The sequence below is a fragment of the Vipera ursinii genome, assembly GCF_947247035.1.
Source record: "Vipera ursinii genome assembly, chromosome: 5".
Lineage (NCBI taxonomy): Eukaryota > Metazoa > Chordata > Lepidosauria > Squamata > Viperidae > Vipera > Vipera ursinii.
The window spans coordinates 31,041,569-31,067,764 of record NC_139518.1 but is presented as its reverse complement, the minus strand read 5'-3'; the positions used below and the strand labels follow the sequence as shown (position 1 = coordinate 31,067,764).

At 39.0% G+C, this 26,196-nt stretch overlaps 1 protein-coding gene across 1 annotated transcript in view; it reads right to left on the bottom strand.

The window, feature by feature from the left end:
* The window catches only part of IRS1 (insulin receptor substrate 1), a 48,341-nt gene extending 32,319 nt beyond the window's left edge, over positions 1–16,022 (bottom strand). Inside the window, exon 1 of the mRNA XM_083365051.1 lies at positions 12,368–16,022. Coding sequence (XP_083221177.1) covers positions 12,382–15,933 — 3,552 coding nt within the window. The 5' untranslated portion in view covers positions 15,934–16,022 and the 3' untranslated portion in view covers positions 12,368–12,381. The remainder of the gene's footprint in view (positions 1–12,367) is intronic.
* Positions 16,023–26,196: the final 10,174 nt, after the last annotated feature.

Here is a 26,196-nt window from a genome sequence, read left to right as displayed (position 1 = left end):
AGGTACAGTGAAAGTTAATTGTATTGCAGATGATCTATATGCTTTAATCAAAGGAATAGATTGTAAAAGATTAAAATATATTGTTCCCTCAACAAATTTATGCTCTTCCATATGGTAAAAAAACCAAGTCTTATAAAGAAACACTGTTTTATACAAATTTATCCAGAAAGATGAGATCCATTATCTTGGTGAAATACACAACCAACTTTTACCCATTACACTGGCTTGCTCTTTCATAATATGTACACACATAAGTGTACACAGTCAACCTTATGGGACATCTAGGTTAGGACACTGTAAAGCAGAGGTTCCCAGCCCCTGGGCCTCAGACCAGTACCAAGGCCTATTAGGAACCATTCTGTACAAGTAAGCAAAGCTTCATCGGTGTATGCATCGGATCTACGTAATGTGTTAAACCACCACCCCCCACCGCCACCAATCCATGGAAAAATTGTTTTCCCAGAAACCAGTCCCTGGTGAAACAAAAGGTTGGGGGGCACTGCTGTAGAGGATGCACAACATTAATGGAAGTTTCAGGGGGGAAACTGTCACTTTTTTCAGCAAAGTGAACTATAAACATCTAAACAGACATTCAGGCATATAAGAAATTCTGATGAATAAATTTACATCAGAAAAATAAACATACACAGACTTAAGATATACAGTTAAACTGTGAAAATCTTTTGAAAAGCTTGTTTCTCCTTTGTTTCAAATACACTTCTGTATCAAATATATATACATATATGCAAATACACACATCTGTACCCTTTTTCATATTACACTGCTTAATGGAATGAAGGAGAATAGAAACAAAAATAATATATGTTTCAAATGCATTAAAATTGCAGTGTTAGAAAGCTAAAACATCCTACAATGCCTTTGTGAGATCAACAGTAAATGTCATCCCTCTTCTTACAGAACCTCCATAATTCCATGTGACAGTACTACAGAGCTAGAGCAATGACTGAACAAGACTTGAGGGAAGAGGGGAGTTAAGAGGTGAAGCAAAGTAACAGAAGGGTCATACAGATGCAGAATGCTATGAAAGAAATAGAAACTTGAAGAAACAAAAACCTTGGGAAACTAGACCTTGCAAATTAAAAATCAATAGGAAGAAAGAGAACACAAATCAAAGACTGCTAGGATCAGAAAGGGAAACTGAATCAGGGTGCTGCACATTTAAGTTCAAATAAATTTTGTGGCCATATTTTAATATTTATTTATACTTTTCAAATAAGCAGCTCAGTAAAAATACCATAGAACTGCTCCACTGCACATACAGTTCAATAATACCAATAAGTGTCTTTTTGACTAACATCAAGGTCTGTAATTCCTACTATATGGAACAAAAAATCTCAAGATAAATATCAGGTTCTTTTTATTCTTGTCTATGATGAAGACGAAATACTGTAAATGTTTAGCACATAAAATTCCTAAGTAGTACAGGATCTATTAATACAGGTTTATCAAGAGAATAAACATATGCTTTTATTACAAGACACACTAGGTATCTATACTCTGGGAATTACACAAGCAGTGTTTTGTAAAATATTAGTTTTACTTCTCCACTTTTTTCATCAGGATAAAAAGCCATAGAAATGGCTCTATTTGGTACAGCAAACAACAGGCAAAGGCTGTTTTGGTTGTGTTTCTAATTTCTGTTTTCTATAGCACTGCTAATAATAAACTGCCAGATGGCAAATGAAAGGAAGAGTATGCTATGTGACCTTCAGTTGCTAAAACAGAATGAACTTAAGGGAATCCTGTCATTGAGTGACACAGAAAGATTAGAAGGTGCCAAAATAGTTGATACTGCCAGAGTCATCTCAGGTAGAGGAAAACTACCACATACAGTAGAATCATACAAGAAAGAGGGGGGGGGAAGCAAAGTTACCCATAGAATTCTCTGATAAAAATCAAACTTGCAATTAACCTTCAATTTTGTTTCAAAAATTTTGTGAATAAAAAAGTGACTTTTATTCTGAAGACAGTATATAATATTTATTCTTGCAACAACCAAACTATATAAACAAAGAAGACATTAATAATGGCAAAAACAGAACTGCATTTATATTATATTAAACTACATTTGAGCATTCCATAATCTGCGATTGCTAAACTGTCTTGTTTGTTTTTTTAAAAAAAACTGAATTGGAAATTTTAAAGGTCACATAACTTTGAAGAACCATCTTTAACCATTCTATAATCAAGTCTTATTTCAATTTGATAAGTTTCCTTTTTTTCAGAAAAAAATATGTATTTGCATTTTCAATTCCCAATCATCTGTTGAGCTTTAAAAATAAAGTCTCCAAACTTGTCTCTTGATGACTTTATACCCACTTCTATGTAGCTTCCTTGACAATAATACGGTTTACCACTGCTTATTCTAGGATTATTATTTTTCTTGATGTAGCCTGTAAGCCTGATATTTCTTATCCCACCCAAGTAGTAACCAGGGCCAGCCCTGCTTAGTTTCCAAACTCTGACAATTTGTGAAACTCTGGCTGAAAATTTTCAGCTTTAAACAAATAGCTATCCAAACATTGAGAAGATGTTTCTATACCTGCAAAGTAAACGGCTGGCTATGGATTTTTCATTCAAAACCTGAAAGAACTTTGGATCAAGGTAACTGGTTAATGATTTCCACCAATTTGCAGGAGTTACTTTGTTCAAAACATTAGTACCATTCAAATATTTTCCTTCCGGCCATTAAAAACAGTGGCAGACATAACTGAGGACTAAGATTAGAAGGCCCATACCACTGCAGTAGCATTTTGTTCAGGATTTAGATATGCTTTTTAGAAAGATGTTGGTAATATTAAAATACTGAGAAAGTGTTAGGGTTTGATATGGTTCTTTCAGTTTAATTGTTCAGTTAGGTATTTCTTCAGCTTCCTGAAATGCCTTATAAATTACAGTAGCAAAATCTCTGTGCTTAACTACATATACTTTCATATTATGTGTACAATTTTAACTCAGTATTAATTTAATTGAATTCCTTTCTTCAATTATACAATAGGGTTTTTTCATAAACTATGAGAATAGAATTCTTTCTAGCAGACACCTTGAAAAAAATATTAGTTTTGCTTTGACAAAATTTGAAATAAAATGTTCATTAAGAGTGTAATCTGAATTCAACATTTTTTTTAAAAAAATATCCCTGAGAATTACTTAATACTTTGGTTAAAAGTCCATTATGGGCAATCAAGACTTTCTTTTTATTTTTTTTCCTAAATATCTTTTTCTCAGTTTTGCCAGATCATTGCCTGTAACTAAACCTATATAGCACTTCTGTTCATAGCTTGTGGCACTTTTAGTACTACCGTATTTTCTGGCGTATAAGACGACTGGGCGTATAAGACGACCCCCGACCTTTGAGAGGATTTTCAAGATTTTTTGTCTTATACGCCGGAAAATACTTACATGCCAGTTGCCAAGTGTCCGACACAAGCCCGATTCAGACCCATCTGATGCAGATGGTGCAAAGCCCTGCCGGTTCCCGCCCAACGCCGGACAGCTCTGCCAGTGCTGCCTCAAGAGGGAAGGGCGTGAGGCGTCTGCCACGGCTCCCTGAGGACTCCTTAGCAGCCGGGGAGCACGCGCGTGTGCAGGACTGCCCTGCCGGCTCCCGCCCGATGCCGGACGGCTCTGCCGGTGCCGCCTCGAGAGGGAAGGGCGTGAGGCGCCTGCCACGGCTCCCCGAGGACTCCTTAGCAGCCGGGCAGCACGTGCATGCGCAGGACTGCCCTGCCAGCTCCTGCCTGACGCCAGCCTGCCCTGCTTCCTCCACAGTGAGAGGGCTTGTCGACTTGCAGCCACGCCAGAGCCGAAAGGGGCTTTTCCTTCCACCCACCCTTTGGAATAAACACAAGAGCTCCCAGGGTCTGGCATTTGCAAGGGGGAGGGGAAGGGGCTTAGAGGCTCTTGGGGGTGGGAAGGGAGAGTCACGTTGGAGGGGGGATTGGACTAAAGAGACTTGAAGTTGCTTTGCAAGAACGGGGGCGCTCGATTGATTTATGTACTATTTTCCGGCGTATAAGACGACTGGGCGTATAAGACGACCCCCCAACTTTTGAGAAGATTTTCATGGGTTAAAAAGTCGTCTTATACGCCGGAAAATACGGTATTTCTTTAAAATATATTGCAGTGTGGACATTTACCAATGCCTCAATCATTTTTAATTATATAAACCTATGTTCACACACAATATTTCTTGCACTGTTCAAGTTATTTCTTGTACACTAAATTTAGCAATTATAAAATTATAGTACAATAAAATATTGTACTATAAAGTAAGAAACTTGGATGATAGAACTGAAAGCTAATTAATTAAACAAGGCAATAGAGTTTACTAAGTTATTCTTTTCTGTAATAAGGTTCAACAGATGCCTGGTAATTTCCTTATATTTACATTAAAAGAAAAAATGTTTAGGAGACTCACAAAAATTAATTTATTATTTTACACACATTCTTCTAAGTCCTGCCTACATTTAATCCACATTATATTCTCTCAATAAAAAGTTCTGACACATAATAACCCACCTTATTTTAAAAGTTAATCACTGAATATTTCCATTTTGTTGCCAGAGGAATAATGCTGGAGGATTACGCTTTACTCTAATTTCACAAAATTGTGTTTAGCTATAATGTGGTGTGTATATTGTTGCGTTAGCAGGATCTGTAATTTTAACCCAAGAAAGAAAACATGATTTCCAAATCTCAGTGGATAACTTTACACATCACACTAAGTCAAAAAATAACCATATTATGCTTTGCCGCAATGTATTAACCAGTTTTTAACTAATTCCTGCGCTCTGTTTGCTTCATAATAATAAACCACAGTATTAGTAAGCCTTTATTTTCAGAGTGAATCAGAAACTGAGTACAGAACTATCTAGAAACGAGAGCTGACAGAGAAATTCAACCATCCCTTCAAGTGTTTTTTTCAGAGTAGTGGAAATGGCAATGATATCATGACATGTCTAGTCAACACAGCAATGATACGCACTATCCTCTCCCTGCTACAGTGACACTTGCTAGAGTCATGAAAAAGTTATTAAATCACACTGAGGTATCAATTCTGTTTATCCAACTTCAATTGAAATATGCAGTTTATATATACTCAGTCAAAATCTTACTACATCTGTCATTAATTTAAAGAAAAGACTTTGACAAGGCATAAAACACATATACATATGCAAATAGACATAAGCCTAAGAGAGTTGGGATATCCAAGTTCTTCATTAGTATCTGCTAAACAATCCCTTTCTGTCTTAAGAATTTAAATGCTTAAAAAACATCAAAAGTAAAAGGCCACTGATGTTGCAATACTTCCTCAGACTCAAGAATAACATTTGGTAAATTACTTCAACCAACAAGCAAAACAGGGTCCTACCAACATCTGAAAATAAGGAGCTAGAATGGGACTAGAAGGTCAGGATTCAAGTTCATCCTCCACTATGAAAACTTAGAAACTTTGAGCCTTTAAGCATCTCTCTTCAGTCCAGTCTATCTCATAAAAGGTGATCTTACAGTGGTGGGGTTCAAATAATTTAACAACCGGTTCTCTCCATGGGGGGAGAGGGGGGGGAAAGGGGAGCTGCCCCATGCACCTCACAACTACTTACCATACCAAAGAGCCCCTGCAGCCAGGCCTACCATGCCCCAACATCTATCACGCCTCGCCTATTCGGTAGTGACTTCTCCCACTTTCTCCTTCCTTCACTCCCATTGCTGCTTTTTCAGTCCCTGAGTTTTTGTCTGGATCCTGTGCAGAGGGGTTTTGGAAATGAAGCCCCGCAGCAATTGGTTGGGTGGGTACCATTCCCTTTGCTTTGGGACCGGCTCCAAAATGGGCTGGAAGGAGCAGGCTGAGGACTCTAATCTGGCTTTGCAGCAAGCAAGGGGATTGGAGGCACATAAATGCACGCTAGTCTGGCATCTCAAAAAAACGGGGGCTTTTTCTCCATGCTGAATTTTCATTGCCATACTGTTTAACTTTCCTTAAAGTTTACTTGATGCAGAATGTCACTAATATATACATTGCTCATTCCATTAATATTTTACATGTTTAATATTTCAGTAATTATATCCCCCAAAATACATGCTATTTTTTGCACTGACATTCCTTAACAATACAGATCATTAAAAATAATTCATTATCAATCATAAAATAGGTTCATACTGAATTCTGATACCCTCAAGTTAATCGTAGCAAACATATTGGGAAAAAGTGATTATGTACGCATAGTAATATTAGCAACAAATTGATTTGTGCTATTGTGATTATACGAACTTAATTTTCTCCTGTAATTAAATTTCTAAAAGATTAAATGTATAATTTGCACACATCCTTCACCTTCTCAAAATTATCATGCAGTGAACATGCTTTGGAAACATCCCTTTTTCTTATTGAAAAGAGTTTGATCATAACAAAGACTTAATCCGGGATCTTGTTCAAAGAGGTTTGTGAAATAGGACTTGAATACACGACAACATAAAATACTAGCATAGCTTTTCTTTTTCAGTCTATCTGGATATTAGGACTTTGCATGCTTTGAAAGGGATTGTGAAAAAATGCTTCAGGCCTCATATAAACACAGCATCTCTACTCTGTCTACTATTATTAAAACAACCTTTTGTGTGCAAAAGAGTTGCACCCTTAAGGAATGGATGCATTCTTTAAAACAGTATCAATTTTTCAGCCTTATGTGGAAGCCTGAGAAAAAATGTGAACTCTTTAACAAGCAGTACAGGTGCTATTAATGTCCAAAACTCTTCTCCCAAACTGTTTTTCAAATGTGAGGAGACCAGATTGATATACATGCAAATCTCTTTCCAAAAGTACAGTGATTTGAAATGTTTATGTCTCTACGCTGAAGTTTTTGTTTAGTCAAAACTTTAGTGTAAATACCAAAATTAAGGTTTTATCTGATCAAAAGTAATTTATTTGTAAGACTGGCAACATAGCTTTTACCTCCATTTCTGTTGTCCTGTCAATCATTTTATCAGGTACAAAAAGTGACACAAAAAATAAAACTTAATAAAAAGATTGTACCATATTTTTTCATTATTAAAAAGGCAAAGATATAATCATATCTCAGAATTCTCTATTTTATTTTACAAAAATAAAAGTTGTTACTAGAATCTATTTTTGAATCTCAAGAAATTATAGTACATATACAGATTGTTTTGGTCTAATCCTAAATAATATCCTTGGAGCATTCTGGCTCTGAATGTTGATCACTTTTTAAAAGTTATATTTCCAACCAATTATCGTTTGCTTTCCAAAAAAAACAGATGTGCATATACTCAATGTGCACCCTGACTGTTGTATCAAAAGGAAATACTGTATTCAATACAGGATCAATTCACACTGTTTATCTTTCTCTAGAAGTACCTATAAACATTTTTAAAAGGCAAGGAGCACATCAATGCTATGTTTCATACAACAGCACAATGAAGAAAAATAAATGCTAGATAGCAATAGAAGAACTTAGCAAGAACAGGAAACAACTCTTCATGCTTTACTTTAATCAAAAAAAGGTTAATCTTATCTGTGATGAGGAAAGAATAAGATTCAATGTAATGGAGATTTCCACACTTGGAATTCCACCCTTCCAAGAGTACAGTATCTCTATCTACCTCCACGCAGGACGTGGACTACTCCCTTTCAAAATGTTTACATTGATTTTCATTCCTAAATATTCACAATTTGGTGTAAGCTCCCAGAACAAAATGGCAAGAATAAACATAAATGTAATAATTTCAACTCAACCTACTGATGGAAGCTAGCTATATGAGTAGAAAGTATATTTATTAAGACAGGGATAAGATACTGCCAATTTCCTCCCATTTGTAGCCACAAAACATTTTTTTAAAAAGTTTACTTTGGAGAATCCTAAATTTGTTTGTTCAGGAATGCACATAATGCAAGTTAAGTCATGAAAACTCTGCACACTTAGTGCAAATAGACTGAGTTCCATTCAAGCAGCAAAATCCTGAGTGGCTGACATTTAATTACTTGTCACTGTGTGTTGTTTCTCAAATATTTCTGACAAGCATATTCTACCTTACACTTACTTGCTCAATTTGCTCTTCCCTTAAATTCAAATGTTATTGAACATGACAGCACAAATGTTAAACTAAATTTATTTATAGTACTTAAAATGCAAGATATCCAATATAAATGTTTTGTTGCAAATTCTGCTTTCCTGGAGGTAATCCAAACATTTGGTTGTAATGCAGAACATATTCCATTCTATACGTAATATATTATTCCATACTATAAATTAATGATAACATGATAAGTTTCTCCAAATTTTGTATAATTGCAAATTAGCTGCTTCTTTGCTCCTAAAATGGTGTGAACCTAATATAAAATGCAATCAACAGGGAGCCTTTGACATGAAAACATATACTGTGCATTGTGGGGATTAAAACTTAACCATATTACCCTTTCAGCATTTTGGACCAAAAGCTAAGTTTCTAGATGCATCAGAATGCAGCAACACAAAATTGTAAAAAAAATGTTGAGACTCTAGAAAGAACAGCAACAAAAGTCTTCATCTTATTCTTAGTTGAATAACCTAGACCAGGGGTGTCAAACTGCCGGCCCATGGGCCAGTTGCATCATAAGGAGGCCGCGCCCACCCCTGCTCCGACAATGCAAAAAAGTCACAATACATCGCAACACATCACGTGAATTGGTGAGTTTGACACCAGTGACCTAGACTCAATCTGAAATAGGGTTCAAGATCTTCAAATATTCTAATAGAACTTGACAGATATATTTGTGTGTATATTATGGCAGAAAAAATGGGATGAGGCTTACAATGTATCAGAAGTTCAGAAATAAATAATTTAATCAGAACCTAAAAGGTAAAGAGGGTCAATTTCACACAAGATATTAAAAGTATATATCTGCTTCTGTTACTTAAATGCCATCCATTATCTGGATGTCCAAAGGTAAATTAAAATGTGTTTTGTGAATCATTGTAAGAGTACTGTCTAGATTAGATGATCAATGCTGTGGTCCTCTAGCAGATAAACTTTCTCAGATCTGCTCCAAGTTGACTGTGACTGGGCAGGTCAGATGGATGTTCTTCTGCATAATTTCATCTGGTGAACTAGTTTTGCCCTCTTTTGGGATGGGAGACCCTAGGAAGGAGAGCTTTCACTTATGTTCTAATCTCTTCATAGCTCCATTACTGTAAAGTACTTTATATGGGGCTGCCTTTGAAAATTCTCAATAAATTTTCAACTGGTCCAGAATGCAGCTATACACATGCCTCAGTATGCATCTGCAACAATCCTGCTCTGCATGCAGTGCTTATAGATCACTTGCCCTTCAAATTGACATTAACATGTTGCTTTGTATTAATCAGAGTGTCTTTATGGTATATGGCAAATGTTTCCTAATAGACTGGTCCTAGTCAGCAGAGCACATTGACATGGATGAGTTAACTTCCCGTGTTTAATAGCACTGAAAATGTAGACTTAGGTTTGTTTTGATTCAAACTTTTGTCAATATCTCCCTCCATTTAGTAAAGTGGGTATTCCATATGTATGGATGACAAATATGTAGAGGATATGTAGAAATGCTAGATGTTCACTTCTTGATTCCCGATCACTAAAGTATATGTATACACACAGACACATACATACATACATACATACATACACACACACACACACACACACAAACATACATACAGTAGCAGGGATGAGATCTAAACATGCAGCTTTTCCTCAGAAACAGAGGCACTAGAATGAAGAATGAAATGTCTGCTGGATAATTTTCAACAATTAGGATTGCTAATTTGATTTTTAAAAACCAAATGAATTGTTTTGGAACAATGCAGAGAAATCAGGCTTCTCAAAGTTAATTTCCCCATACTTTCCTTCAAACAATGCAAACCATTTGCTACAAAAATGAAACTGTTTCTAGATAGCTGCTGGAAACCAGAACGCATTATTGGGTGGAGAGGCAGGGAAGAAGATATCTGCCTAGTAAAAGTTCAATATATCATTTTATTAGTGGTTTTCATTTGAATTCTGCTAGCTGATTAATGAAACTTCCCTGACTGAATACTGGCACACTGAATGAACAGTTAAAACAAGAAACTGCATATAGTTCTGCAGCATCAATGCTATAATATCCGTAGCAGTTCTGTAACTTGGATAGGTTGCCTCTCCTTAAGAACAAAACAAAATGGGAGAAACAATACTTTTGTAGCACACTGGAACATAGAGAATGGTGCAGGCAAATAATTTAAACTATTTCTGAATAGATGTTAAACTAATGAGAATTGCAGGATACAGCAATCCAGTTATTACCGGTATTTCTCAGAACTGTAACATATCTGTCAAAGTTGTGTTGATATTATGTTTTGTTTCTTTACAAAATTATTCAGTGCCATCTATTTTCTGCTCTTTGCTCTTCTCATGCTGAAAATTTAAAAATGTCTTGTGCATGTACAGTAAGAAGAACCATAGTTTTTCATATTCCATATGGTAATATGTGGTTAATTACTTAGCTAAAAACAATAATAAGATGCTTGATTTGTTTTTCACAATGAAAAGTGTTTTGTCATTGTTGTTTATTCGGAGGATTTAGTATTCATTTGTAGGTCTCCCATGTTCAGCTGCAGGAAACCTATCCCAGGATTTCTTTTAAAAGCCATTACTCTTGCCATCCCTCAACACTGTTTATCCTTGGAACCAGCAAACAAGCAATTAAAACACGTCACACAAGAATTGTGTTATGACATTTTAAGATCAAAAAGGATACTGCTGAATTCGCTTCCATCTGTGCCAGTATAAACATTTTTTATGGCTCACCAGTGATTATTATGGATCAAAGATAAAGTGGGAGGGCAAAGGGGTAAGTTCCAATCAAGACAACTGTGATGGTAACAAAGCTTGGAACAGAATCATAGTTGTGCAGAAACATCAATATCTTGACGAAATATGAAGTAAAAGAAATATTTTTGAAAAGTGGTTGCTACAATCACGTTCCTAAAACATACACTTCAAAAATGTCCAATATAGGGGGGAAAGTCTTGGTTTTCTTCTTTGCTCTGCAGACTTCAGCTACAAACAACCCTGCCTCTCCATTTAATGCTTTTTATGTAGTGCAACAGGTTTATAAAAATTCTACCTAGATTATGACTTATGAATTGCTGGTTCTGCCATTTTTCTTGGTGCAAAGTTTCTTAACAGTGGCAAGAAAACACACACACACAGAGAGAGAGAGAGAGAGAGGCTACAGATTAGGAGAGTGTCATTTGTTTCATGTCTATAGTGCTTTTCAAACATTATCTAATGAATCCTCATAGCAATCCTTTGAGATATTACTACATGTATGTAAGAAAACTTGCCCAGGGCCATAAAACTTCACTAGTACATTCAGAATTAGACTGCAGTGGTTTCCATTCTCAGCTCCTAAATGTAAGACCACACCTCTTTTTCATATGCAGCATACACACTACTGCAATCACACACACAGAGGACTTCTTTCTTTGCAGCTGCAATTGTCTGAAGGTTAAACAAGTAGGGCAGTAGAACACTAACAGACACTTTTCAAAATTCCAGCCAGAAGTAGATTAAGAGATTTCATAGAGAAAACACCCACATTACAACTAGTAAAATAACAACAAAAACATCTAGCCTGGACCTGTTACAGACTTAAAAAGAGTCTTCATGGGTGCTCCATTATATGCTGTTTTGTTTCCAAAGGAACTTTTAAATTATAAAACCAAGATATGTAACAATCTATTCAGTGCCCATTATTGGGATTTTAACTGGCCACAACATTTTGCAGTTATTCTTTGGGCAACTGGCACCATAATCGAGATCAAACGTTTTTCAAAGCAAAATGTGAAGCAAGAGATGTTTTAGGCTATTATGTGTTCATGAGCACACACATTTTTCTGTAATTAACAATCAGAGCCTAAAATTAAGAACAATTTCTTCCTCTACAAGTAACAGCAGTTTTATAAGACAGCTTTTGAATTATGCTTGCAGTATAACAGTAAACAGAAGACTATCTCTAATCCTTACCTTCTTTAACTAGAATGAACACTTTCCTCAATCTTCTTTTAAACCAAGTGACACATACTATTCATTACCAACCCGTTAATTAAGGTGGTATCAAATAAAAAGGGTAGCACACAGCAAACAGGGCAGACTAAAGGGGAAGTGGGTAACAGAATAACCCATTATATAATCTGTGCTGACAGAATATGACTAGCCACCGTTAGTTATTAGGTGTAACACAAATGATTCAACTCATTCTAGTTGATGATACAGAACATGCTTCCCATCCCAAAGCTAAGAACTAGCGATTAGCTTATGACATGCTCACCTTGTTTCTGCCTTCTACTGGATGTCCTCCTGCTTGTGGAAGCTAATGCTGGCATATGCACTTAATTCATCACTCAAGTGGTTACTCCCACAAGGCTGCTTTGGAGATTTAGGTGGCTGATGCTGCTGGGATGGTTGTTTGACTCCTAGCAGACCAGTACTCTCCTGAGGGTGGAGTTTGCGATGGTGATGTTGGCTGTGGTTAAAATCCTTCACTAAGTCCAAGTCAATGTAATTAAGCCCATTCTCAAAGCCTCCCCCAGTTCCACTAGCTCCTTGCTCCCTCCGTGATGCCGTGCCAAGACCCAAAGAAACAACTCCCAGTGCCCCAGATGCATGTTTGAGCCAGACGTTTTCAAAGGAGGCTGAACTGTGACGTTTTGGATCATCAGGTCCTCCTGGTCCATGGAGTAGAGCTGAAGCTCCAAGACTACTACTAGGAGTGACAGAAGAAGCAAACGTCTCAGAACTATGGCGCCGCCGTCCTCCTTGGGGGTCAGCACGTATCACTTTGGCACTCTGGGTGCTGCGACTGGGACCAAGACTGACATGTGTAAAGGCGCTGTTCGCTCCTGGGCCCCCAATCATAGACGAGGAGCAGGAATGGGGTAAAACTTCAGCCAGTTTGCCTGGCTGAGCCTGAGAAGGTGGCGAAGGCAGCTGCATGGGTGGTGGGCTTTTCTCGGAATAACTCAGGAGGAGGGCTGGGGAGGAAGGTGATGGGGAGTGGGCACAGACCACATACTGTGCTCCACCACCCAGCTGCATGCTCATATAGTCCCGGTTGCTGCTGTGGGTGGTCCCACTCCGGCTTGACTGCATGGAGTCCAAGCTGACTGGGCAAGCAGTTCCCCAATCCATATTGATATACTCCTCTGAACAGGAGCCAGTCTCTCCATAGGATAAAGGTGAGGGGAAAACTGGTTGCTTAAACTCAATGTTCACATACTCTCCAGGGCTCTTGGGCTCTGGGAGCTGTTCCCGAGTGCGAGGCAAGGTGCTGGCCTTTGGGCCATCCAGGGATAAACGAGTAGGTCTGGCCAGATGATTCTTGGTCCGCACAGCTGTGTCCACAGTACAAGCAACAGGCTGTAATGGCTGTGTTTTAATGGGAAGAGAATACCCACCACCCTCCTGTCCCCCAGGGCAGCCAAGGCTATCACTACTAGTAGAGGAAGAAGAATCCTCAGCAGCAGCAGCATAAAGCAAGCGGCCAGAGCTGAAGGACATATGCATCTGGGCGTTTTCTTCTTTGCCTGTCTTGCATTGGTTGTGCTTGAAGGAACGTGGCAAGGAGAAATAGGAATAGATGGGTTTATGTTGGGACTGGGCAGAACCATGCACTAGTGGTTCTTCTGGGCCTGGAGGTCCTGGGCTGGTAAAGTAACAGTCTGGAGGGGTGCTGGTAGCAGAACCACTGGCTGGAGACATATTAATATAATCACTGCCTCCACTTGGCAGCTTGCCTTCATTACTCTCTACTGAGAGTTTTGTATGATTATTAGTCCCATTTATCCATAGCTTGCTGTAGCCAGTGGGACCACTGTCTGGAGAACAACTGCCACTGGGAGACATCATCATGTAGCCATTTGAGTCCACCATGGCCTGCACATGGCGACCTCCTCTCCCAGGATTGATGATCTGTTGTGGAGCAGACACACTCTTGGGACTCATGGGCATGTAATCTCCACCTTTGGGTGTACTACCTCCACTGGGCATAGGTGCCACTCCTGGCAACATAGGCATGTAGCCATCATCAGAGTTGGTCCGGTGGTGGCTTCCCTCCACCTGGTGCATCTCTAGACACTCCTCAGGGTAAGACTGGGTTGGCACAAAGGCAGAATGTCGATAAGAAGAAAATTTGTTGCCACTACAGGAATACGAGGGAAGCATCTCAGTATACTCTTCAATGGAGGTCACTGAGGACTGTGAAGGAGTCTTCTGATGGGAGATGGTAGGAGAGGTTCCAGCAGAATGAGTCCGCTTTCTGAAGCCTTTTTCCAAATCTCCTACATCCTCATTTCCAAGCCGGAGGCAACACGGGACAGCAGGGTAGCGACTCTGCTGCTGCAGATGGCAGGTGCGGGGGGCAAAATGACCATTAGGAGTTGTGATACTGCAGCAGGATGAGGCAGCCTTCCCCCCCATACATATATAGTTACTAAGCTCCTCATCTCCCCGAGCAGGAGGGGTGTGTCCCAGGGAATCAGGGGTAACACTGCGAAATGAGCTGCGGAAGTCACAGGGGCTTGATTCATACTCGTCAGAGGAGATGAAACCTCCATCACTGGGAGAGCCAGAGACTGATGCACTGGAACGACGTGGGAAAAGACAGTCTGAAGTGGACCCATGGCCACTGGTACTGCTGGATGACAGGCTGACTGGACTAGTGGCAGAAGGGGAACAGCGTGAGGAAGGCATTGGGATGGAGCGACTATGGTTGAGAGGAGGATGAAGCCTGGAGCTGCCACGGTGCCTATGTGAGTGGGTTCGGTTGGCACTTGGACTCATCGGACTTCCATCCACTGAAGCTGGTCTAGACATGGTACCTTCTCCATCACTAGAGGCTCTGACACGGAAAGAGCTGGGTCTGCCTCCAATCCCTCCTCCCACACCACTGCCAGCAGGAGAAGTGGCAGATATGCTCTCAGTCCTGGACCTACGAGTAAGTCCCACCTGGCTGGGGGGTGGGTTGTTGACATGATGTCTGCTGCGGAGAGGCACAGATATGGGATTGGAGCAATTGGAAGATGACTGGCTTTTGCTACGAGGCCGAAATTCCTCACTCATTGCCCGCATAGCCTCCAAGATGGTCTCATGCATGTTCTGTGCTACTACTGAGTCATCTACTTGCATCCAGAACTCACCTGGTCCTGTGACAGCAGAGCGCCCCACCTCAATGAAAAAAAAATTCTCCGAATGGCCACACCGCCGGATGTTGAGCAGCTGCAACACAACAGCTGCCGCGTCAGAATTTAGCTTGACAAAACTGATGGTCTTGTTGGTTAGGCACAGGCGGTAGATTCCAATCAGGTTCTTAGTTTGGCCCAGCCCCTTTGGTTTCAGGATCACTTGCCAGACCTCTTTGAATGCTGGGCCAGGAGCTGTATCGCCATAGCTATCCTCCCCTGCCTCTCCCATTCCCAAAGTCCCACCTCCCACTGTGACATCTCTGTGGTGGTGGTGGTGCTGGTGGTGGTGGTGATGGCTCTTGGCACGGTTGTGCAACTGCAGCAGCGCCTGGTACCAGCTTTCTTGCTCAAGCTCATTGTCAGCAGCAATGGCAAAGTGTTCGTCCTTGGTGTACAGAGCCACCAGATGCTTATTTTTGGAATCTGCCCTCTTGTTTATGTTGAAGCAACTCTCCAGAGGAATAGAGCGCTTGGGTGCCCCTGATTTGTGTCTCCATTTCTTTTCGTTCTCATAGTACTCCAGCCGGGCGGGTCCCAACTCACTGGCTGCTCTCAGCACGAAGAAGCGCTTGTGCATGCTCTTGGGTTTGCGCAAGTAACCCACCTTCCTGACATCTGAGAAGAAACCCTCATTATTATCTGTGGGGCTAGCCATGCTGGGAAAAAAAAAAAGACAAGGTACAGCAGTTCCTCCTGCAAATAGCAGCTTCGGAAAGAAACAACAAAACAGAAATCCACACGGCAGCAAATCCCCTCCTTCACTCCAAAATAAAAATAAAAACGACGCAGAAAGATAGTTCTGGAAATCCTTTCCAAAATCAGAGGGGCGGAGGAAAGAGTGGCAGGGAGAGAACAGCTGTTCAGTGGCCAGAGCCTCCTCCCAGCTCCAGAAGCAGGGCTTGGGGTGGCAGTTTTATTCCCAAATCGCCTTCCGCAGGAGAAGAAATCCAGCTTTCAAAAGTCTAGTTTCGATGTCGCCCCAGGAGAAAGTGGTCCGAGAAGCCGCCGATGAGAACAGGAAAGCGGGCATCGTTTCATCCACGCGAGGTGGAAATTTCTCCAGCGCCAGAAGCAGGATGGGGTTCCCCCCCCGTCTCTTCTCCCAAAGAGCCCCTTCCTTTCTCAAGTTGTCCCTCGGAGAGATTTTCAGGAGCCGATTAAACATATACTCACCAGACGGAGAGAGACGCGGGGCAGGGCAGGGCAGAGAAGAGAGCTTGTTTTGCAAGAGAACGCGGGGCGCCTGTGGGACACAAGCGATCCCTTCGAAATAATAACGATAATGCTAATATAATAACGGTAGTAAGAAGAAACCAGCTAGTCAACACCACGTAAGCCACCGGGTTTTCTTCCTCGCCCAAAATGCCAAATAAAAATATCCTTCGCGGGAAGCAGGGCGGCGGGGTGGAGAACTCCCAACAAGCAAACAAACACATCAATATCCCAAATCAGCGTCGCGATTCCAGGCGCTTCTTGTCCAGCCTGGGCAGGAGAAGAGAGCGAGCGACCTCATTCAGTCCCGTCTGGTTAAGGCAGAAAAAGTGTCATTTCCCCACCAAACGCACGCAGGCAGGCGGCTGCAGGCTGGAGAGCAAAAAGCAGACGAAGCGGAGAAGCTGCCCGAGAAGCGAAGGAGGCGGAGGCACATTTTCGCGGTGGCGACGGCGACTTTCCACCACCTCCTCCTCCTCCTTTTCTTCATTCCAGTCGGAGAAGTCTCGGAAGGCGACGTCGGCGGCAGCTTCGCCCCTCCGTCCTGCACCACCTTCCCCCTCCTCGTGCGCTCCACCAACGGAGGCGGCAAAAAAGGCGCTGCCAGGTAGGGACGGGCGCCGAGACCGCCGGACTTGCGCTTGCGCTCCTTGGGCTGTGGACGGCGAGGGCTCCTGCCGCAGGAGTTGCAGCTCCGCAGACTTTATCGAGAAGCCCCAAACCAAAACAATCGGCTGCGTCTGCGTTTACGAGGCCAGCCCCCTCCAGCCGCCGACGCTCCGTCTCATTCCGAGGAGAAAAACACGTGACGGCGCCAATGCATGGACCATCCCCATCTCCAGCCTCGGCGGCGGCGGCGGCGGCGGCGGCAGCAATACAAACGCGAGAAGGGAGCTCCCGGCAGCCTAGCTTAGTAGTGCGGCATTCCAATCCGCCCTCGCCTGCCCGCCTGCAGCGGCTTTCATTCAGCACCGCAGCAAAACGCGCTTACCTTTGGGCGTCGATCAGTTCGCAGCCCCGAGGGGGTCGTTCTCCGATTGGAGTACCTACCTGTCCTTCAAACCGACTAAAACTGTGGGAAAACCGTAGGGGGAAGCACCCATGCTTGGTTGAGAAGCACAGAGTGTAGTATTTTTATTTTTTTTTAGTAAGAGAGGGAAAAAGGAGGGAGGGAAGGAGGAGACGCCATTCAGTCATGTTATTTACAAACGAACGGATTGCGAATTGCTCGATCGCTCTCTGCCGAGCAGTCGCTGTGATTTAAGCAGATATATAGGCCTGCGTTGCTCTTTCTCCTGTTTTTGCCTCAGCCTCTTTACCGTGGGCAGTATTAATAAATCTTACAAATCTCTTACGTGCATTGTTTAAGCCGCTCTTTATCTTGACGAGGAACAGAAGGGCGCACAAAGGGCTTGGACAAGCTTACCATGCCAAAATAAAACAGAGCAATATAGTACCCTTTAAAAACAAGCCGGGCAAGCAATGAGGAAACTACAAGAAAATCCATAATCCACAACTGTCCAATCATTTTATTAGGATCGATTACCTGCTAATAGAATAACAAGCTTTCAAGTTCCAGAATACCTTTCAAGTTCCAGAATACAGCCGAAGTAATACAATAACATACTGAGTAAAACAAAAGATTTATCCAGCAGACGTTTTAAATATTTTAATGTCTGCTGGACATTTAAGCAAATCACTACCAACATAGATAGCAATCTGTAAATTAAAGCATTTTTCACAAGCCTTTATCAAATTTAGCTTTTACTACTTATTTATTTCCAGCAGTAGGAAAGACAGACTACATAATATATTGAAGTCTGTAAGTCTTCCCTGGCTGGAAATAAATTTTACAGGTGTCATTTCCAAATAAATGATTTTAGGATTAAGGTGGTTCTTTCAAGAGACAAGACCAAAAAAAGATGTCCCTAACAAGGTAAACAATTCAGAATTATGATAGTTAAAATATCAATTTCAAGAGAAAAAGAGCAAATATCTTCATTTTGGATCAAAAGTGAACCAAAACAGTAGCAAATGACAAATGAATCAATAAAGTGCTTTATTTTCCTTCCACAGACTAGAACATTTCTAAATAAATAAATAAATAAATAAATAAATAATAAACTTACCTATTAAAGTTATTGCCAGATGCCATTTTTAATCAACTTATAATAAAATTATTAGATATCCAGTTAATGACTTTCCATGTGTAGGTTTTTTGTAACATTTCCCTTCTTTTCCCATTTATTCTTTCCAGAAACATTCAGTTACAGCCAGGGCTTTTTTTCTCATAGAACGCTCAGAACGGAGTTCTGGCACCTTTTTTGGATGGAACCTTGTAGGGTAGGCAAGGCAGGTTCTATGATGTGTGTGAGTTCCGGCACCTTTTTCTTTTACAAAAAAAAGCACTGGTTACAGCAATAACAATGTTTCACAATGTCTTTTTATTGGTACTGCTGGGAACCAACTGTTTGGAAGCACTTTAAATACAATGTGTTCCTGTTGTTCAGTTATGTCTGACTTTGTGATCAATGTGTAACATTTTACAAGAATTGTGTCACTAAGTGTTTGAGTTTTTGTTGCAGGTTCATGCTTCTGCTATTAGTGAGACTATATAGTACTATCTATGTAGATATTTCACACTATTTAGTAATGTCACTTTTAATACTGGTTAAAATGGATCAATTAATCACAGAGGACAAGTCTGTTAACATGCTATTTTTAGATAAATAAAATGTCAATGTTCAGAAGCAGTGTCCAACTCAGCTCTCTACAATCTAGAGTTCTCTCTGTGAGATGAAGTTACATTTTGCTAAAACCCAACGGCTAGGCTAGCTATGAGTTCTGGGAACTGTGGTTTGAGAAGGAACCAGGCTCAATAAAGCTATGGATCCTGAAAGCTGATGCCAGGAATACTAGGACAGCATTGATTTTTGCCCCAGACTTTACAAGGTTCTTCTGCAGATATGCTTGAATAGAACACTTAGTTTTAATCATCATAAATAAAATCAACTATAACAACAACTACAACTTTGGGAGTATTTCCCACAGAACAGTTGTTGTAACTGTTGATTTGTTGAGATCAGAGAATATTTCAGTATGTAACCTAGGTTATTTAGCTAACTTAAGTAGTATGAGTAGCTTATTTGTGCAGTTTCTCCAATTTCACTCTTGACTTTCACTTTTCATATTCACTTCTAATATCGGAAGAAAAATAATAAAGGGGAAGACCAATTTCTTTCTTTGCTACATATGTTCACAAAGATCTTTTGTAACAAACAGCCTTTACTAATACATTTTTTCAGATCAGTATATGTTTCAGGAAAATGATACAGGCATCAAATCCTCTCTTCCATAGTTCCCTTCCCATATGGCAAAACACAATTCTTAATTCTGAGTGTTGAATACGGTATTTGCTCTGAGGTTAGAAAAAGTGGGCTGAGGACCAATTAGAAGAGTTTGTTATATTTGCAAGTATTAACATAACATTCACTTCTTTATGAAAGGATTGAAACAAGAATATGCAATATTTATATGTAGTCCATTACTGTCAATTTCATCATTAGTATTTTCATGCCATAGTTCATTGTAATATCTTTAAAGCTAAATTGCTTCATGTTTCATTGAATGGTGTGGTATTACCATAAGAATAGTGCTAATAATAATTAATAATAGTTTACAAGAAAACATTAACCTGGGATGAAAAATGTCAGAAATTAATCTGTAAGAAAATAATTTGGTTATATATTTTTAAAATAATGATACTATGATATCAGAGAGAGGAGTGGTATGAAAAGCTATTTTCATTGAGAAATATGTAATAATACCTTTTTCCTCAGTGAAATTACATTACAGTATATAGAATCATTATTTTTAATGTTTTTTTAAATAGATTGAATTAAGAAGTACCAAAAGTTTATATTTTAATAATAACTTAAAATATAAAAAAAAACTTTTGCTTCTTTACATGCATTCCAAACATTTGTAAATTTCCCCTGTAAATTTCCTCTTCCCCAAAAGATATAATATAAATTAAATAGTAAATATTACAGATAAACTATCAGAAACCATAGCACATGTTCTAAAATAGCTTCTCTCAATAGTTTTTGGTGAATGAAATTAGTTCACTGACATACTTAATACTGAGCTCTAATTACCACCTGAGAAGCTCACTTCTTTGGTTATTTTGGAGAAAGTTCCATTTGTGTCAACAGGGATAAATATTGTGCCATTCAGTAATACAGAAGACATAAATTCAAGTTAACCTAATGTATTCTATTACCTTTAAAGGAATTTGATATCAAGAATGTAATTTTAAATGGTATTCCATCTTTCCCTCAAAGGCTCAAGATGGTGTTCACAGTTCTTCTTATGCCATCTTTATCCCTATAATAATAGGTCTGCGAAGTCCAGTGGTCAATGACTGATCTGAAGTTAATCAAAGCTAGGAGTCCTTGTTTTCTTAATTAGCCAATTCTTCATTTACTAGCAGAGCAATCTGGAAATTGTTCAGATATTTCACAGACTTGCATACTTACATTATACTGTACAAATAGTTTGTTTCTAAATTGAGGTATTAAATTGGGACTGGAAAAACCCAGGTTCAAATTCTCAGAGATGCACAGAGATAACTAGGTGACTTTTCTTAAGTTAGCCTAACTTCAAAAGATGGGAAATCTGCACTTATACTCCTTTTTGCTTGGGGTAAAATACAATAGTAAATATATCAACAATAATGGTTGAATCAAGCATTTCATTGGCGATGGGATATGGATATGATAGTGTGAGTGTGTGTGTATATATACGGTATATATGTTTGTGTACACAACTCTGTGTCTCTGTGTGTGTACACATACATATATGATTAGACATTCTGAAGCACCAAAATTGAAATTCTTTCACGTTTGTCTATAAAGGTTTAAAAATGAATCACAACTGAGAAAAAAAATATTTTTGCCAATTCTTGGAGGGTTTTTTAGTATTGTTTACAGCCATTGCTATCTAGCCATTGCTTTATTCCTTCTACCTCCTCACTTTAAATATCTGTATTATGAAATAATCTCAGGTAATCAGGGACAATGTAAGGAGTGCAATGACACTCCTGAGAATAAATATAGTTGAGTATTAGAGACGGTAATGTTTCCAAGTCAGGTATGAGGCCTTTCCCTCCGATAAAGCAGCACCACATTAGAAACAGACCTCCCCCCGCCCTTCCACTCCAAGGAATTTGTTTGCTAAATGCCCGCAAAGCACTTAAACCATGACTTTTAAAAATGGGAAGATTATGAAGTTTTCCCCTCTACTGTAGGAGAGGGTGCTTTCTGTATGTGTATATATACTATGACATTTTCCCCTCCTGTTCATAAGAAATGAAGTCATATTAATATGTTTTACAATCAAAATAAGCTACATTATTTTAAATCTGGGACATAATCCACACATTTTTATATCAAATTCTTTCCTACATGCCAATAGTATATCAAGAATCCAAAAATGGGAAATATATTGCTCAATTCTGCCATCTGTAGGCCATTTTTTGAGGTTTCTGATTGCAGTATTTGTACTGCAAAAGTACTTGATCACAGGAACTTACGTTTGTTCGTGTACTTTGTACAATGTGATAAACTATTCAGTGTGATCTCTCTGAATTAATGAAACAAAGAAGATAGATTTCAATCTTTTTATTTCTATCTACTGTCATTTTCTGATCAATAGCTATCAGACAGACAAATCACTCTTTTCAGTCACTTTTGTCATCTGTGTACAAGACCATGGAGCAATATGACTGTGTTTAGTAACTATGAATAAAGGTGGAAGGAACACACACACACACAAACACACTGACCTGATACATGGAAATTTTTCATATATTTCCTTTTGTTGGTCAGATTACTAATCCAATGATTTAACAAAGTATTTGCATCCATTGGAAATTTATCCATCCATAATGTCCATCCTACTACAAAGCGTTTCTCTTCTTTCTATTGAAATACATGGCTGTACTATTAAAAGTATAGTAAATATAATTACAGGATGGCAATCAAGTTCATAACCCTTAAATCTACTAGCACTTATTTTTATAATTTTTCTGATAATAAGTTAATGAAAAGTAAATACCATTAATATGTTACTCTTGCTGATACATGTTGTATATTCTGAAATTATCTATCTAGAAAGAATTTAAATTGCAAGAATAAATTATCATCAGCAATCAGAAGCGAACAGATACATTTGGGAACACACAAATATAATAGTGTCCAAAAATGAAGAAACATAAACATTTAGAGGAAGCCAACTCCAAAGTATATCATGCACAGTGTTGTATCTATTTTTATTTTCAATTACATAAAAATTTGATAAGTCAAGATAATAGAAGGAACTCTTTAGGACTTTGAAAGGAATTATAATTAGAGGCAAACATGCATTTTTTTAAAAAAAGATAATTTTTAAAAGATCATGTATTTTTCTAATGTTTTAAATATAAGCATATTTTAATAGGCCCTGGAGTGTATATATTTATACATTAATAACCTATGTATATCTATTAAGAAATATGTAAGAACAGTTAAAGAAATAATATGAACTGTGGATTGCTGAGCACAATCAACCTATTACTTTGAAGAGATAAGGATTCTAGTAATCCTTTTCCAACAGATGTCTACTTTTCACTTTCATTTGATTTTCACAGTAGTGAATATTATTGAATACAAGATGGATCAGGATCTCATATGCAATTTCCATCCCATTGCCCTACTTCAAGAGCCTCATATCAGGCTCTGTTCCCTATCTCTTCTTGGCAGCCTCTTTTTTGGGAGAGAAATGTTATAGAAAAGGGAGGGGCATCCCTAAGGTGCCTACAACATTTAACTATAATTACCACCAGTAGTGTGGTTTTTCTCTATCCTGAGATTATCCTGAGAAAATGCAAGTGTTGACAAGGGACCCCATCATGATTCAAAGGTAGTGAACACTGTGGTTTAGATATAAGTGTTCTCTGCATTGTACTTATGAACTAGCCACTACCATGTTCCTACAAAAATTCACTTTTTATTTACATTTATATTTGTTTTGCTGGCATAGTAATCTAAGCAGATGGCAAGGAATACCAGCATCTGCAAGAACTATCTCCTTCATGTCAAAGTATGAAACTAGGGCAGTTACTGACAGTTCTCAATTTCTCATTGAATACCACACTGACAAATATAGCAAGCTAAACAGAAAAATACCAAACTCATAAGTAGAAGGTTTTCTGTTATGGGGTAAGAAAATACAGTGGCAAAATAAAATCCATAATTTAGAATGTTATTTTGTTTTGTTTGCCTGAATATGACTTCCTGAATTTGAGAATTTAACCATAATCAAGAAATGGTTTGTGCTTGTGACAAATACAATTAATTTCTTGGATAAGGAATCAGTTGCTTTACTTTTGCAGAATTTTCCTTGACAACACATATTAAACCATACAGTGAAAGTCCATTGCTCACATGTTGAAGATATGGATTTTTTTTTAAAAAAAAAATCTAACATAAGTAATTGTGGAAGGTAACTTTGCTTGTGCTTCCTTTCATAGAGCACCTCAGCCAAGACCATGGCTTTGCATGCAGAACAGCTTAAGTTCAGATGATGGACTTGATGGCAGATGATATAGTACAAAGTCTGAGAAGCTGGGAGCCAATGGGCAATAATGCTATAGACTTAGTATAAGTAATTCAAGTCTTCTAATATTAAATGAGGGTGCATTAATAGGGTGGAGGAGCGCATGCTTTCCAATTTAATCATTGGCATATCTACTTAAAATATTTTTCATGATAGTAACAAAGAAATATTACAATTCTCTTAAGAGTTTCTGCCAGTCCAAGCAGACAATACTGTGCTTCCTGGATGAATAGTATGATATGGTATAAGGAAGGTTTGTTTGTCCATAAATTATGCTTAGTGATTAATAAAATGGGTTTAGAGGAAACAGATGGCAAGATCTCTCAAGTATCATTCACTGAGAGGAATATCGTATGCCCATTTTCATAATTCGAAAGCTGTCATCTCTCTTGAGCTTGGCTTGTCATGGGGATTAAGGCAAGAAGAACACAAATTTCTAACTGCAGATTGCCATATGAATTCTGCTACAAAAAGATTCATAGGTTTAATTTATGAGAAAGTGTTCATGTCATGCATGGCTAATGTTATTATGTAGTCATAATCTATAGTTCACTGTATGATAGGGTTAATTGCAATGAATTCTATTATTTCCTTGTTTATTATTAGTCTTTTCATCTATGGAAATGAAACCAAGGAAAATTAGTTTCAACATACCATTCCAAAACGTATAGCTGAAATAACTATAGTTTATGCAGAAGCACATACACATTCACATAGAATGTATGGATTTTGGCAGTTAAGGAGATGGATAGATCTAGCCAGCTCTAACAAATTCACAGCTGAATGAAATTTAGAATCAAATTAACTATTGAACTTGTAGGAAGAAAAGTCTCCATCACGGTTCCTCCAAGCGGGGAATAAACATGGCAACTGCTTTGGGAAGAAGGTTGTAGTTTATTGCAGACGAAAGGCAGATAGAAAGATGGATCCAACAGGAAAAGAAGGGCTGAGCACATGTGGGTAGTGGGTTTTTATACCCCTTGGACTCTATTGTCTGGAGTTATTTCCTGTTTCAAGCTTTGTATTTCCTTTGTCATGTATTCTGTCCTGAGCCTAGGTATACCACTCTAGGATTCTTGCTGGTTGTCTGTCCAAGCCCACCTCCCTGGGGCTGGGGTATGTAGATTTTAGAAGTCTTCTTAGCTTCAACCTTCCTGAATGGTTTACATCTGCATTTCTATAGAGTTGGTTTCTGCTTGGGGGAGGGAGACTTGGGGCTATTAAGAAAACCTGGGCATGCTTTTCTGCCTTTTAACTTCTTTTTTGCAAATGTATTTTCCTGCCCTTTTAATATTTCCTTCTCTGGGGAGATGACTTCCCACAATCCCCCCCCCTTTGTGCCCTAAGTGTGTGAATGACACACTTACTGGCACAAGAATAAAATTGGTCTGATCAGGGATACTTGGTAAGCAAACTTTAAATAGTTAATGCAAAAAAGAAACACCAATGGAGGCAGCAGAAAAGGATTCCTGCCCATAAAGTTCTAAAAGTCAGGGCAAAAATTAGGTGGAAAAGAAATTTATAGTTACCAATATTCTGTGCCAATTATTTTCAAATGTTGGATGTCACCTTTAGCTTCCAGTCAGGTTTGCACATTGCTCCCAAAAATCTTCACAGCCATGGTTTGCCTCAGCACCTAACCACTGGCTGCCCATTTTCAAGAGTTGTTTCCTGCCTTAGCTCTTAATTCAGCGCATCCAGGTTTGTAATTTTTAATGTCCAATTAATGTTAGCCAGTATCCAAGCAAGGCCATTCAATCCTTTAAATTGCACATAGTGAGCCCAATCTGAGTCCACCAGAGCAAGATATTCAGGGCTTAGATCTCTTTCCTGATATCTCCTCATGGCATATGAATTGCAAATCACCTGAGGGGTCTTGGTTCCCTCCCCCTTGGAATTTTACTGGAGGTTGGAGCTTTACTGAAGGTAAGTAGAAGGGAGACTCATTGTGATTCTAAATGGTGTGTGTGTGTGTGTGTGTGTGTGTGTGTGTAGCTACTAATACAAACAGGCAATACAAACATTCTGGATAAATTTTTCCTCCCACCAT